Source organism: Polypterus senegalus, chromosome 11 (assembly GCF_016835505.1).
Source record: "Polypterus senegalus isolate Bchr_013 chromosome 11, ASM1683550v1, whole genome shotgun sequence".
In the NCBI taxonomy this organism is placed as follows: domain Eukaryota; kingdom Metazoa; phylum Chordata; class Cladistia; order Polypteriformes; family Polypteridae; genus Polypterus; species Polypterus senegalus.
The window spans coordinates 40,235,718-40,251,591 of record NC_053164.1 but is presented as its reverse complement, the minus strand read 5'-3'; the positions used below and the strand labels follow the sequence as shown (position 1 = coordinate 40,251,591).

At 39.4% G+C, this 15,874-nt stretch overlaps 1 protein-coding gene across 5 annotated transcripts in view; it reads right to left on the bottom strand.

Moving 5' to 3' along the window:
* Positions 1 to 15,874, bottom strand: part of slc4a5a (solute carrier family 4 member 5a) — a 154,902-nt gene that overhangs the window by 97,493 nt on the left and 41,535 nt on the right. For 3 of the 5 annotated variants that reach the window (XM_039768436.1, XM_039768435.1, XM_039768438.1), the window contains exons 5-8: positions 10,752 to 10,881; positions 9,977 to 10,137; positions 3,175 to 3,405; positions 2,955 to 3,050 (exon numbers count right to left, since the gene is read on the bottom strand). In XM_039768436.1, the coding sequence (XP_039624370.1) occupies positions 2,955 to 3,050; positions 3,175 to 3,405; positions 9,977 to 10,137; positions 10,752 to 10,881 (618 nt within the window). The remainder of the gene's footprint in view (positions 1 to 2,954; positions 3,051 to 3,174; positions 3,406 to 9,976; positions 10,138 to 10,751; positions 10,882 to 15,874) is intronic. The other 2 variants (XM_039768437.1, XM_039768439.1) reach the window with 1 other exon arrangement.

Genomic DNA, 15,874 nt, shown 5'->3' with positions numbered 1-15,874 from the left:
TTATTTTTCATCCTCCAATAACTTGAAAAAATTTAACTTTCATACCCCCATTACTCGAAAACTATAACACGCAGGAAATTTGTATTCACACCAGTGACTTTGACATGTGAGCTAATCCAATACAGCAATTTTAATCAAAATCTGAGATGTAGTGGTTACATTTTTGAAAGAAAATGGTGGCGATCAGTCATGGAACAACCTCACTGAAGAAGATAACAGTGGTTACCCAAACCTTATTGCTAGATGCAAAGGGGCCCCCATAGCAGTTCAAGCTTAAGGGCCCCAAAAGTATAGGTCTATCACATAACATGGCAGGCATTAGATCAAGGGTCACCAACTCCAGTCCTGGAGAGCTACTGTGGCTGCAGGTTTTCATTCTAACTCTTTTCTTAATTTGTGACCAGTTTTTGCTGCTAATTAATTATTTCCCTTTATTCTAATTGACTTTTCTTGAGACTCTGACCACTGAATTGATTCTTTTTTACTTAAACGGCACCTAAACATAAATTTGATGTGAAGTGAGCCAACAGATGACCAACTAAGTTGGGGCCTCAAACTCCAACCAACTTCACTTCATTCAGTTTCTTAATTTGAAGCCAATTCTCGTTGCTAATAAAACCAGTTATTTAATTCCATGGCGCTCATTCTGCCATGGCAGACATTTCTAAAATTGTTGATTTTCTTTTTTAAGAGGCTGTCAAAATGTTTTGTGGAGCTGAGCAGATCAGCATTACTGAGGCCTTCACCTTTCTTTATTTTCAGTTATTATGTGATGGATGCAGGTTGTTGTTTATGTGTTGGTTCATTTTGTATCTTAATATTGTTTGGTTGCTAATTAAGGAAAAAAGAAATAATTAAGGGGGCTGAATCTTAATATGTGCATCAATTAAAATTAAGGGAGAGTTAATTAGCAGCAAAATCTGGTCACTAATTAAGAAAAGGGTTAGAATGAAAACCTGCAGCCACAGCTGCTCTCCAGGACTGGTGTTGGAGACCCCTGTATTAGAGTTACATATACAAAGTATATGAGACCCTCTGAACATCTGGAATGAAAACATCTCATCATATGTCATGAGTTAAAAGCAGGGTCAAAGTCCAGGAAGAGGCGTGAAGTCTGAGGAAGAAGAGCCATGAAGGTACAGACACGGCTAGTCCAAAGGAAAAGGATTCGCCTGCGGTGCCTGTTATACCAGAAGACACGCTTTGTTATTTTAAATAGTTTTTCTTTTTCTGATTAGGTGGGAGGACTATAACTCCTAATTAGAGATGAGCAAAACGATTCACATGAAATTGAATTTGCAGCAAAATTCAGTTTTTCACTTTGCCAAAAAAATTAGAGCAATAAATTGCATTTTGTATGCTCCTAACAAACAATTTGCATCAACCACACAAGAAGAAAGGTGTGTAGCTCCTGTCTGGAAATTCTTTCATGCATCAGTTCCAGAAGAGTGCATACGTACAGCGACTTTCTGTGTACTGATTTATTCTGTAAAGAGAACACAGTACTGTGCACAATGGTGTGTCTTTCTTTCTTTCTTTCTTTCTTTCTTTCTTTCTTTCTTTCTTTCTTTCCTTCTTTCTTTATTGATTGCTGATTGATTGGATGTATTATTTGTCCGGTGAGTCTGTATGCTTGTTTTTTATGTTTCTGCTGCTGTATGCATCTGATTTTCCCCATTGAATTAATGAAGTTTATCTAATTTAATCTAATATAAAGGTGTACAGAACTCTTAGCATTTCTTATATATAATACGCTACCGTGGCTGTTCGTTTGACCTGTACAATCACCTGTAGCTTCCAAACCGTTTGACCTATTGACCTGAAATTTGGTACACATATACCTCGTGATGTCTACTATAAGCTTTCAGGGTGATGATTGACCTCCAAGGTTACATCTTTTTATTTTATTTTATTTTATTTTTGAATCAACTCTCTGCAGTAGGCAGCAGGGCGGCCATGCAGCGCATCTGTACGGGCACCATTCTCATCCTTACCACCTTCGCCTTCACTTACCCTGCCTCTTCATGTCATAAATCAGATTGAAGACTTAAGTGCCAGCTTAAGTGAAAATTAAGGAAAACGTATTAAGTAATAGCACCACAAACAGTGACTTAATCAGTTTTTACACGAAAAGATGCCGATGGAAGAAGTGAAGAAGCGGGCCGCTAGGGTGGAGAAAAGAAGAACTGATCAGGAAGCAGCAAGCGCATCAGCCTCTGAGCAAATCAATGGTAAACGTACAGAGAAAGAGTATGAAAACTATGAATGTTTAAGTCAAGTGTATTCGTGCAGTGCGCCATTACTGGTATTGAATAAAGGAAGGTGAAGTGCTATGGAGCAACAAGCAGACACAGTGGTAATCACTGCAGCTTCATAAGTCAATAGACACAGGCTCAATCGTTGATCGTTTACATGTTCTCCTTGGGTTTTGTCGCCATATTCCTCTTATATTCCAAAGCAATGTGGATCAAGTTAGCTGAAATATAAAGCAGCCTAATTGGTTTCCTATAACATACTAATGTATATAGCAGATTCATTCATAGTGAGGCACACAAGTGGAGTGGGAAGATGAATGGACCAAAAAGCTGAAAAATTCATAGCCAAGACGTGAGGGTTCAATCATACTGAATTGTCTATTGTAGATGGTTATTTAAACTGATGGGAGAGCAGGTCATACACATCCTTATGCAGTTCCGAACACCTTCTCTTAATATATTGCAAAATAGTTTGACTTGAGGACATACCACACACAGTCACTCACTTGGCTAATTTTGGAACTCACTAGAATTAAGATCCCAATCACAGGAAAAAGGTACGTTAAATCCTCCATCAAATCCTCTGCATTAACACAGGTGGAGCAACACGTATAACATGTAGGTAGTTCTCTGGGAGACACTCTTACATGAGGACAGTTGGGAATATTGCCAAGGCTACACGTGGTGAGGAAGACTTACGCAGGCGTCCATAGCTTGCATTTTGTCTCATTCGCAGATCCTCAGTGGAACGATGAAAGGCAGCCATAGTACTAGGACTCCTACTAGGACTGCGACCTTCCAGTATCAAGAGAAGAGAGGGAAGGAGTGACAGAAAGAGAGAATCAGAGAGATTAGGACAGAGAAGATAAAGAGTTAAAAGCACAACCACTCAGTGATTTTGAGGGTTGTGAGGCAGTACCCAGTAAACCCTCCGAGGAGGCTGCTGCTACAATTGGTGCTGGAGAAAGATGACCAGGAGCTCGAGGGCCCTTACTGGAGGTGGACGACACTGCCTTGCCAATATCAGCCAGGGAGCGGTGAATGGGTTTCTTGGTCTGGTGACGATGTTTCCGCAGAAGTACAAAGCTGATCTTTTCCCTCAGCTCTTCCTTAATCATTCCATCCTGAATTTGTTTCTCAATGATATCATCTGTGAAAAGAAAACTGTTGTCAGTAATACAAAGACACAAAGAATGTGGTGGCAGGTATGAACCAATTCAAAAGGATGAGTTCTTATCATGAGAACATAACCATTTCCCTTTAAATGGCAGGGGCATGAAAGTGTTTGCAGCTTACTCCTGTTGTATTTAGAGAACAATGAACAGGATTTCCCTGTTTTGGCCAAAATCAAAACTGAAACTGAAGGTAGTTATGAAATGAGTTTCTGACCCTGTGGTTTTATTTTTTGTCGTTTGTTTTATCATATTGACTAAATGTGATGTCATTATGCGCTATTTTGTTTGAAGTTTCCCTTATTGACGATTCCATTTTTAAGTTTGTTTTTCTTGCCATCTGTGCTGGTGGCTCAGTCATATAGTCATTATTCTCATTATGTATGATGTTAATGCCTTCACACATGGCTGTGTGATAAGATAGTGATGAGCAGTTACCAGCTTTTGTATTTTCCATAGAAAATGTTAGAACATTAGGACAATCTGCATGAGAAGAGGCCATTCAGCCCAACAAAGTTCTATGTTACTATCCACTTCATTTTTTTAAAATAACATCAAGCTGAGCTTTGAAATTCTCTAAAGTCTTCCTGTCCACCACACTACTTGGCAGTTTATTCCATGTGCCTATGGTTCTGTAGGTTAAGAAAAACTTCCTAATGTTTGTGTGAAATTTACCCTTAACAAGTTTCCAACTGTGTCCCCGTGTTCTTGATGAACTCATTTTAAAATACAAGTCTCGATCCACTGTACTAATTCCCTTCATAATATTAAACACTTCAGTCATGTCACCTAATCTTCTTTTGCTTAAACTGAAAAGGATTAGCTATTTTAAATTTTCTGCATAAATCATCCCCTGTAGCCCTGGAATCAGCCTAGTCGCTCTTCTCTGGACCTTTTCTAGCGCTGCTATGTCCTTTTAATAGCCTGGAGACCAAAACTGCACACAGTACTCAAGATGAGGCCTCACCAGTGCATTATAAAGGTTGAGCATAACCTCCTTGGACTTGCACTCCACAGATCGTGCTATATACAGTAACATGACATTCTGTTAGCCTTCTTAATGGCTTCTGAACACTGTCTGAGAGCTGATAGTGTCGCGTCTACTAAATCCTGCTCATAAGGTGTACTCTCCATTTTCCGACCGCCCATTGTGTATTCAAACCCAACATTTTTACTTCCTATGTGTAATACTTTCCATTTACTGACATTAAATTTCATCTGTCATAAATCTCTCCATCAAATCTGCCTAAACTTGCTGTGCTTTGCTTAAAGATTAAGACGTCTTCAGGTTAGTGATCTCTGTTAGAAATTTTGACTATGATTTTCGCCTCATGTTCTGAATGGTTGACAATTTATGTTCTAGTTAGTCTTCTTAGTATTCTGTCCCCACCTCCCTTCTGATTTGTCTTATGTCTCCTCACTAATCATTCTTCTCCCATTCCAAAAATATCAATATTTGCCCTTTGAGCACACATTCTACACTTTGCACATCATACTTAGGAGATTCTTAGGACTTGCCAGGCTTTCATGTTGCAATATGCCTTTAACCCTGACACTACAGATGATCCTAAATACTGTTGCAAGTTAACCCTAATTCCTCGGCTAACCCTTGCAACCCACCTAGTAGTCTAATTTGCAAATTTATTTTGTTCCAGTTCAGTTTGTTCTTTTTTGGTAATCTTCATGGAGTTCAGGCTCAGAATATTTATACATGCATTAAGAGTAAATGAATATAAAATATTGCATTTCTGTACATATATACATTACATTAAACATACAGTAAAACAGAATGGATCTTAATGACTAATAAAAAAAACATTATGATATAAAGTCCGGCTAACATTCTAGTTTAGATATAACCATTGTTGTGATTTTTTGGAGAATAATTTTTGTTTCTTTTGGTATCAATTTATTGTGTTATTATTTTTAGTTTTTTTTTTTTAATCACAGGTGCTGCCGTTTTGCGCTTGTTTTGCATATTGAGTACAACACCAGCTACTTCTGCTTGTGTTCCTATAAACCTATTAACTTTTCATCATGGAAGACAAGATGGCATAGGTTTTAGATTTAGGTTTTTGGTGATATAAACAATATCACTATGTTGAATTTGTTTACTTATTTTTTGTTTCTTGTATTAATATTAGGATTAGGAAGCATTTATTATCATTGTACAAGTACAATGAAATTGAAAAAAACGACATCTGTAAATGGTGCAAGTACAACAAACAACAACAAATAAAAAATATAAAAATCACACAACCTATAACAAATAAATACCATTAGACATATAAACACAAGGACCTGTGTGTATGGAGCAGTCTGCTCTGCTCATGCTCAACCACAGCCACAAGATGGTGCATGCATATAATTTTAAATTTTTTTGGCACAATGCACCTCATTTCTCACTACGAAAGACCTGTGTGCAACAATAACGTTGTGCTAATGACACAGATCAAGAGACATAAAATGAAGCAAATGCCAAAGCCCAACAACATGCAAGTGAAACATCTCAGGAACAGAGGGCAAGGCTTGAAGTTTTCACTAAACACTGTCTATCGAGTTTTCACTAAACCATTGTCTATCTGGAGGTATTTTCTTGAGACAAAGATATGGTATCACCAGTGTCTTCTTACGAAAGCCAGTGGAACAGCAAGCACATGTGGATCCACGTCCTCTGCACTGGCGATTCTTAAGAGTTTGCCGATGCTTTCTGCAAGATCATGAATTTAGTAGGACTGCTAGGGAGTCTTCAGATTGTTTTTTGTCCCAAAGACCACACACAGCTACTACATAAATAAATAAGGGACAGAAATTATTATCTATTAAAGTAATCGTACATACTTGAAAAAAAATTAGAACAGTTCTATGAGTGTTTAAAATTTTAAATTCTGATGGCTCAAGGATAAAAACTATCTGCAAATCTTTTGGTTCTACTTTTAATGCCTGCAGGAGGGCAGTAGTGAGAACAATGAGGGCCAGGATGGGAAGGGTCTTTAATGGTTTCCCTGACTTTGCTGAGGCATTGGGCACTGGAGATGTCTCCAAGGGAGGGCAGAGAGCAGCCAATGGTTTTCTCTGCTGTGGATATCACCTTCTGTACAGTTTCTTGTCTGTTGCTTTATAGCCAGCATACCATGCTGAGATACAGTATGCTAAAACACTCTTGATGGTTGAGCGATAGAAGGTCAATAGCAGCTTCCCCTTCATTTCCACTTTACGGTGAAGTCTAAGAAAGTGCAGTTGCTACCTGGACCTTTTGAGCACTGCCAGAGTGTTTGCCATCCAGAACAGGTCCTCAGAAATGTAAGTCCCCAAGAACTTAAAGGAAGTGACCATCTCCAGCAGGTCCAAGTTGATGCAGAGTGGGGCTGGCTTGGCTCTGTACCTTCTGAAGTCAATGACCATCTGTTTAGTTTTGCGGGTGTTGAGTGACAGATTGTTCCTGGAGCACCACACTGGCAGTTTCTGCACCTTATTCCTGTATGCTGATTAATCATCACTGGTTATGAGGCCTATCACTGTGGAGTCATCAGTGAACTTGATGAGGGTGTTGCTGGAATAATTAGATATACAGTCATAAATGTACAGGGCATAGAGAAGTGGGCTCAGTACACAGCCCTGAGGGGAGTCAAAGCTAAGTGTGAGAAGCTGTAGGAGCCAATTCTAACAGTTTGTGGGTGGCTAGTGAAGAAATTCTTTATCCAAGCACAGAAGGAGGGGGAAAGTTTAGGATATGCAGCTAGGGATGATTGTATTAAATGCTGAGCTTTAATCAACAAATAGCGTCCTTACATTGGTCCCTAAGTGTTCCAGATGGCTCGTCACTGTATGGAGGGCTGCATTGATGGCATCTTCCATGCATCTATGTGATCTACAAGCAAACTGATGAAGGTCAAAGGTGGAAAAGAGGCTGGCTTTAATGTGCTGAGCAATAAGTCTTGTGTGTGCAACATTTTCCTTATTTCAGTTGCTATATTGTTATATATTTTACTTATTTTAAGACTGAACACAGGGACTGCTGTCTAGTTGTGAACCACATTACTGGACTTTGCAATTTTTTTTTTGTTCTGACCAAATGACCTAGGACCACCATTGCCCTCTTCAATGGTGGAGACACAATTCAGTAGTGCACACTATGCTTGCCTCTCTTGCCAAAGCCTGCCTCTGTCTCTTCCTGCTACTTTTATGTAAGTGGAAGTTTTCATCCGTTAGGGACACTAAAACGGCACAAATATGACAGGAGAAACCAGATTATATAGTTAGATGTTTCTCAAAAAGTGCATGATTATATTCTTAGTACATAGCCTACCTTGATACTAATGTTATGACACTATGTTATTAAAATGGGAGAAATGGCAGCCACTGACGAGGCAGTATAAACAATTCAAGAAAACATGGAAACACATGGTGAACACCTGAAAAATGTTAATGTAGAAAAGTGCAAAATGCTACACGTGGGCTAAAGGAAGATCTGTTAGAAATACAAGATGGGAGAGCACTGTCATACAGGAAGGGACCTCTGAAAAGGATTTAGAGCTTTATGTTGATACAGCATTTTCGTCATCTAAGCAATGTGCAGAAGCAATTAAAAACGAATAAGATGTTAGGTTATATCGTAAAAACTGTTGAATGTAAATGAAGGTATATTAAGCCTGGACTATACAGTGTACTAATGAGACCGCATCAGGAGCATTGGGTGAAATTCCGATCACCACACTACAAAAAAGGGATAGCACCTCTGGACGCTTTACAGAGGAGAACAATCAGGTGTATCCCAGGACGGAAGGACATGTTGTACTCTGAGAGAATCGAAGAATTAAACCTGTTTAGTCTCGAGCAGAGGACACAGTGTGTGGGGACCTAATCCACTCCTTTAATATTCTCAAAGGCATTGATAAAGCAAATCCAGCAGAATTCTTTCAGCTTAAGGATGAATCACATACTCGATGACAACAGTGATTGTTAAAGGGAAGTGCATTTAGGACTGAGGCCAGAAAGCACTTCTTTATGCAAAGAGTTGTGGGAACCTATTACTAATTATAAAGACATGTAGCTGGAGTAAAAATCCTTGATAATCTTTTAAAATAATCTGTATGAGATACCGAGACAGCACAGCAATTAGCCAAATAAACAAACTTGATGGACTGAATGGTCTTCTTTTATATGTAAAGTTGTTATGATCTAACATTCTCCAACCAATTCACACCAATTCAAGGCCATGGGAGGCCAGAACCTATACTGATACCATTGGGTGCCACCCAGAAAACAATCTGGACACGGCAAGTCATCTGCAGACATGTCAATATCTTAGTGTTTCTCAAAAATCGCGTGTCCATACTAATGCTAGACAAAGCTTTAAACGATATGAAAAATCTTCTAAAATCCTGTTTTCATGTTGTCATTCTGGGGTATTGAGTGTTGTCTGATGACAGAAAAAATTAATTTAAATGATTTTAGTACAAAGCAACATAACAAAATGTGAAAAAAGTGAAGGGGTCTGAATAGTTTTTGAAGGCACTGTATTTTATTATTTAACATTACCGCATTGTCATTTTTGTATTTGCTTCCTGACTACTGTCATCAACACCTAAGCCCTGGTTGATTAGGGGCTCGGGTTTGGATGCTGCAGCTTCTGAAGTCATTGATGTGACACTTTCAATTCTGTCACAACTGATCTCTCTTTATCTGCTGCTGTGGATATCATGAAACCTTTAACTAATTCTGGTCTGAAATCTTTTAATATTCCCTTTTGACTTCCGTTCAGGTTAGCATTTTGGCTTTGGCAACAATTTTATCGACTTCCTGGTTTTCAATTCTTTTCTGGATTCTGACTTTCATTTATTTCTAAGTCCAACTCCATAACTTTTATTACTGTGCTTGTCGCAGGTAGTACAAAGAGGAGAGGAAATAAGCACCCATGTGTTTTCAATATTTCTTTACTGTAATATTAAAAATTCATATTTCCCAAACCAGTGATGGATACAATTTAATGGAAGGAGTGATCTTGACTCTGTGGCTGGTCCACATGTGCTATAGATATTTATATATTTAGTTATTATTTTCACCTCACCTCATCTTCTCCTAGTATAGACTTCCATGTTTTTTTTGCTTTTATTCACATTTATTGCCATGATATTTTGCAATACACTTAGATTTTCTGTACACTTTTACTTTTGTAAAAACTATTTTGGTTTTTATCATCAGGACAATATTAAGCTGTTAACTGTATTTTGTGATTCAAATCTAATAGAAATCAGAGCATCTTGTTACACCACTAACATCAATTAAACATGAATGTCATAGACATTAAATATTACAAGAATTGTCTAATTCTGAAACTTACATTTTCAAAATAGAATTTCGTAAAGTGAACATTTAAATTGGATAATCTGTTTTATATACCCTTGTTTTTTTTGGTCAGAGTTGTGTGTAGCAAGAACCAAACAGCAATGGATGCAAGGCAGAAACGAGACATTGACGAGATGCTAGTCCATCATAAGGCACACTCACACCAATGTCAATCACGTTTCATACAGGGCACCGTTATACCTATAATCTGAGGAAGAGAATATCCATCAAGATCCAGAAGCACTGTGCCAGTCTGGAGGCATGTGCGCAGCTCAAAAAGGCTATGTAGTGATAGCGTGGACACATGAGGTTTACTCCAGCGCTCTCCTCCTTCTTCCACTTTCTCTTCAAACTTCACCCACCTGTCCGCATAAAAAAATAATAATAAAACAGCAAATGAATTAAAGGGTGAACTGATTTTGATTCTTTTGAGAGTAAGTTTCAAATAAAAGTCTTTCATGCCAGTACAGAAGAGTAGAAGACCACCTCTGAACAAAGGATTTATCATTATAAGACATTAAAAACACCCCCGAAGAGAGGTTTACGTGTTGAGCGGCTCTCAGTCGGGAGGGATTTGGTGCACAAAAGTGCCGTTGTATTGGTACTGTCCCAGGCTTTGGTGTTGAAAGAAGCAAATTAGATCTGCATGTTTCAACTCGTTCTCTCCCTTGTTTAATTACTGGAGTAGCGTCACTGGAATCCTTAAAAGTCATAGGCAGTTAGCATGCTTTGATCCTTTTATGAAATGGAAAAGGTTGAGAGAATTTAATTTGGATTGACAGAGCTATCCGGGTCTGCTCTAAACCTATGGGTACCCCCTTCTGACCATGTGATGGGTAGTAGGCCACACTACACTAGTTGACATCTGTTCATTTGTCTCATACTGGCTCACCTTATCTCGAATTGCTCTTTATCAAGACCCTCCTTCTATCCATTTCTATCCATTTTCTCTTGCCACCCTGCCCCAGTTGATCACCTGGCAGATTCTTTCCACTCCAGTTCATCACCATCATGCTGCAAGGTGTCCATCTCAGTAAACAAGGTGGGAGTTGGCAGGTCATCCTCTTCCCCAAGGATGTAGCGCAGCCTCTCTGCCGCTGGCGACACTGGACATGGGAAAGAATGAAACACAGACACTCAGCATCCAATGAGATTATTTCTGCATTCAATGCCCCTCCCCATCTTTCTCCTCCCCTTTCGCCTTAAATTGAAATCACCACCTTGCCAAATTGCAGCGGGTAGCCCTTTGGATTTAAAACAGAGAAGCATATTGCAGTTTCTCTGATGCAGCAAAAGCCTCTGAAGAGTGGCACAGCATCACAATCTATGGATGTTGCAGGGCTTCGCTAACAACTGCGCCTGCACTTTCCTGAGCAACGTCGATGTGTGAAATATCTAGCAGGGTAGCCAAAGACAAGAACTGAACTTCCACTACAGGCTACCTGCCGAGGAAACTAGACTTTTAAAGCAAAACTGTTGACTGTACTTTAGTACTCCATCAAGAAATCCAAACCCTATATGGTCTGCATTAAACAGAAACTGGACCAGCATGTCAGTCTGTGGCCTTATCATCACAGAATCCAGGACCTTTCATTACGTTCTGTCTGGTATCCCTTATACTTTCATAGGACTTCCTCTTTATCTCATGTTTAGCAAAGATAAACCTTCTCAAAATCACTTTTATCCTCCTGGTATATTTACAACAGTGTGACAAAAGAGAAACAGAAAACAATCATCACACGTTCTAATCTTATAGTTCTTTCCCGGCAACTGTATTTAAGGGGACCTGACCTTTTATTTCGGCCCATCATCTTAGGATTTAGATCCACCTATCCATTTTGTGATACCCCTTTATCAATTATAACATAGCCTACATAAAACCAACTACTGCCTATCCTTGATGTCTCTAGCACCACCATAACCATCTCTCCATGGCAAATGTTGGTTTTGGCAGCTGCCACAAAACCTCAGATGACTCTCTGATTATTCTAAATACATTTCTACTTCTCAGAACCCTCTTTAGTCCTTCAGGATTCTGATCTCAACTTATTCTCGAGTTCCTAATGGTTCCTAAAAGCTGAGTAGCCTGACAGGCGCGTGCTGGCTTTTCTGCTTGCTTTCCGTCAGTAATCCTATTAACTAAATTCCAAGGCGTGTTTAGCTTATGTTATTGCGTACCTTGCAAGGAAAAAAAAATACCAATCAGCTTGCATGGTAATAAGTAAGAGAGCTGCCTGAACTGGAATTTATCAAAATTTGATGAAATTATAACTGAGTGTTGCTAGCTGGACGGAATGTTGGTCATCGGAGTGCCATTCACCAGTGTATAAGCAGTAGCAGGATTGGGGGCCTGCTAGGCAAGGGTTACACGGTGGGTTTTGAGAGATCAGAATTCTCTAAGGAAGTGATGAGAATACCACTTTTCAGCAGATCACTGGAAGCTACCAGGTTTTTCTACTACATAAAGTCATTGAAGAATCTTGTGTTTTCAGGAACAGCTGCTATTATTAAAACACATTTTTTTCCCTAATCAGATTAAATCACAGCACTAGAACTATGAAAATAACTATAACTATACATATATAATCCTCTCTGTAGCGTAACCTTGACACAATACGTCTCACCGCACGACGGCTGTGGGTATTTAGAGCACTTAAATCCAGGTCAAGTTTCAGTTCTGACACTAGCCGCCTTTGCAGACATCTACCCTTCAATGAAAGCCAGGAGTTGACAGGGCGAAGAAAGGTGCTTTTAATGTGGCTCTCCAACAAAATGTGACTTAGGAATAGCTACAGTATGTGTATTTGTGATTGAAGGTTTGCAGGTATTAGCTTGGACAAGCCCCTCTGAAATTCTCGTTCAGGTACCGAACATGCCTTCCTGACTCCCAGATTACTTTTACAGTGCTGTTGTTTCGAAGTGATGCATAAAGCTATGCTCCACTTGGTTTTTCTCAGTAAAATTTCATTTTCAACAATGCAGAACCCCTTAGGGTCATGTCTTCATTTGAAAAATATATAGCAGATAGTGGCCCGAGACAAGATGCTGCAGATGTTCTATCAGACGGTTGTGGCGAGTGCCCTCTTCTACGCGGTGGTGTGCTGGGGAGGCAGCATAAAGAAGAAGGACACCTCATGCCTGGACATTACTGGTGAGGAAGGCAGGCTCTATTGTAGGCATGGAGCTGGACAGTTTGACATCCCTGGTACTGAGCGACGGGCGCTGAGCAGGCTCCTGTCAATCATGGAGAATCCACTGCATCCACTGAATAATGTCATCTCCAGAGAGAGGAGTAGCTTCAGTGACAGTTAACATTATACAAGATTATAGACTGTTATGCCTACCTCACATTCTCCACCTTGCATTTTTTAATTTGTACTGCTTTTTTCATTGCTCTTTAATGAACATTGTTTTTATCAGTATGCTGCTGTTGGAGTATGTGAATTTCCCCTTGGGGATTAATAAAGTATCTATCTATCTATCTATCTATCTATCTATCTATCTATCTATCTATCTATCTATCTATCTATCTATCTATCTATCTATCTATCTATCTAAGATACTGCTGTAAAAAATGCTGATCAATATGGCAGAATTCTTAGATTATACAGTCGACTCAAGCAATTCACTGATTCATGTACACAAATCTTATTTCACTTCTTCCTAATGTGGGCACTGGCATGTACTCAATCTATTTGTTCACACAAGAAGACTTGCAGACTAAATCAGGCAGTTAGCTTCTCGGTATACACACACAAAACTTACAGAAAAAAGAAAACTACTGGATCTTACTTTAACAGAAGCACAATCTGGGATACACACCTTCTCACACAATATAAAAAGTGACAGTCACATACATAATGGCATCCAGCACAGTGTGTGAATGTATTTAAGCACAGTATATACGAGTGGAAACCCAAAAACTCATGGAATTGGTTAAAAGCAATGGAGTAGAGTGTCGTTATTGGCTGTGTCTCTAGGTATCGTGTGCCTACAGTCTGGTTAATCAATCCACCAACTGGCAAGATCAAGATATCTATTTCTGACATTTATCCTGCAATTGTGGACTTGACTTTGTTTATGTTTTTTTCTCCAAGCTGACGGAAGCACCTCGAGTCATATTAACATTAAGACAATGATGATCGTGTCTCTCAACGTTCAAAGACTTGTTAAGAAAGAGTTTTCCCGTAAGCAGACTATTAATACATGACATTTTATTGAACTGCTAAGGCATCTGTGGGAAAGCATCACGCAGAGCAACATTTTACACCATGACATCACACCCGCGTTGTTGCTTTGTACCCACCTGAATTTGCCAGATCTCGCTTTTTGTGACTTTGTTTTGTTCCTAGAGAAAATCCAAGCAAAATGACACCTTTTATTGGCTAACTAAAAAGATTACAATATGCAAGCTTTCGAGGCAACTCAGGCCCCTTCTTCAGGCAAAATGTAATATTGAAACTGGAGCTCCCTGTGTTTATATACACACTAGGACAAGAAACAACATTGGTAAATCTTTAAAGGAAAAATCTTAAATGTAAAAAATTAATAGGTTCATTCAGGCTAAGATTAATTTAACAAGAGAGAGAAGAACAATGTATGGTCAAGATCTTTGGATAAGATAACTGTCCAACTATGTCCTTTGAAGTCTGTGATGAGTTTTTCAAAACAATATGATAGGTAGATAGATGGGTCTGTAGACAGGTTATCTGTGTCAGTCTGAGAGATGCAAACAGTCCTCATACCTGGCTATAAAACTCTTGTCTCTATTCAAGCCATGCTGTAAATTAAAATTAAGACAATGAATAAAAAAAAGAATATAAAAGTGAGATGATTTGCTGCGGTGGAAGAATTCAATCAAAAAAAGTGGCCAGAGGCTCTCTACACATTAACAGAAGATGAGAACAGGAAATGTTTCCAGGGATGGGAGAAGTGCTGGGACAAGTGCATTACATCTCAATGTGAGCATTTCAACCGTGACTAAAATGGAATTGCTGTAAGTTGTATAATAAAGCTTTTTATCCATTCTGGGAATTTCTGGATCCAATCAAGATGTGCTTTTCAATTTTTAACACAGATTTGCTTACAGACAAAAGACACCATCGGACAGATAGCAGTCTGCCAATGTGGGATCAGATACAGGCGTGCACAAGTCTCATATCTCATGGTAACAGACACCTTTAAAGCCAATTCAATCGACATGCTTTCCGTTTACTTCCTTTTTACAGATGATACGTGACACCACTGGTCCTGCCTCTCTACAACTTGATAGCATTCAGGAAGGTACCTTTGAATTCTTTCAATTCCAAGAAACTCTTGAGTGGAGTCAGACAACTGAAGTGGATGTCATGTTTGCTGTGTGCTTAATAAAGGCCCCAATAGTGTTTTGGAAATTTCAAGAATAAAATGTGGTTAAAAGGACTTTTCTGCCTGGTGTTTGTGCCACCATAAACCTCAAATGCAACTATATATACAGTATATATATTGTAGTGGGCCTGGCCAGGAAGTCTCCACACTGGGTAGGCCGGTTAGCAAGTGCAGCCAGAGCGTTACCTCCCCCGGGACACTAGATGGAAACCCTCCTGGGCTGCAACGATGCCTCGGACTCCCACAGGGCTCCATGGGAGTTGGAGTTTGGTGAAGCCCTGTTGGGATCTGCAGGCACTGCCAAGGGGTGCAGCTGCAGAAGCTGCTGAGCCCATATGGGCAGTTCTTCTGAAATGAATGAATAAGTCATCAAGCACCTGGAGCACTTCTGGGTGCCTTGTAAAAGGAGCCAGCAGCCACTACTCTGGGAGGAGGAGGAGGACGAAACTTGCCGGAGGGAGAGTGGAGGAGAAAGATAAAGAAGAAAAGTATTGCGTTTGTGGGATGGTGTTGTTCCTATGGGAATGGGAAAGGTGTTGCTCACAGGTGAAGAAAATAAAATAGAAACATTTATAAGTGTGCCTCCCATGTTTGTCTGTGTCGGGTAAGGCGCTGGTATAGCGCCTTTGTCACTATAGATATATCTGTCACTATATGTATATATGGAAGAGAAGGTCTGTAATACGGTTTGCATATTTGCAGCTGGAGATCCACAAAGGAAGAAAATGAATC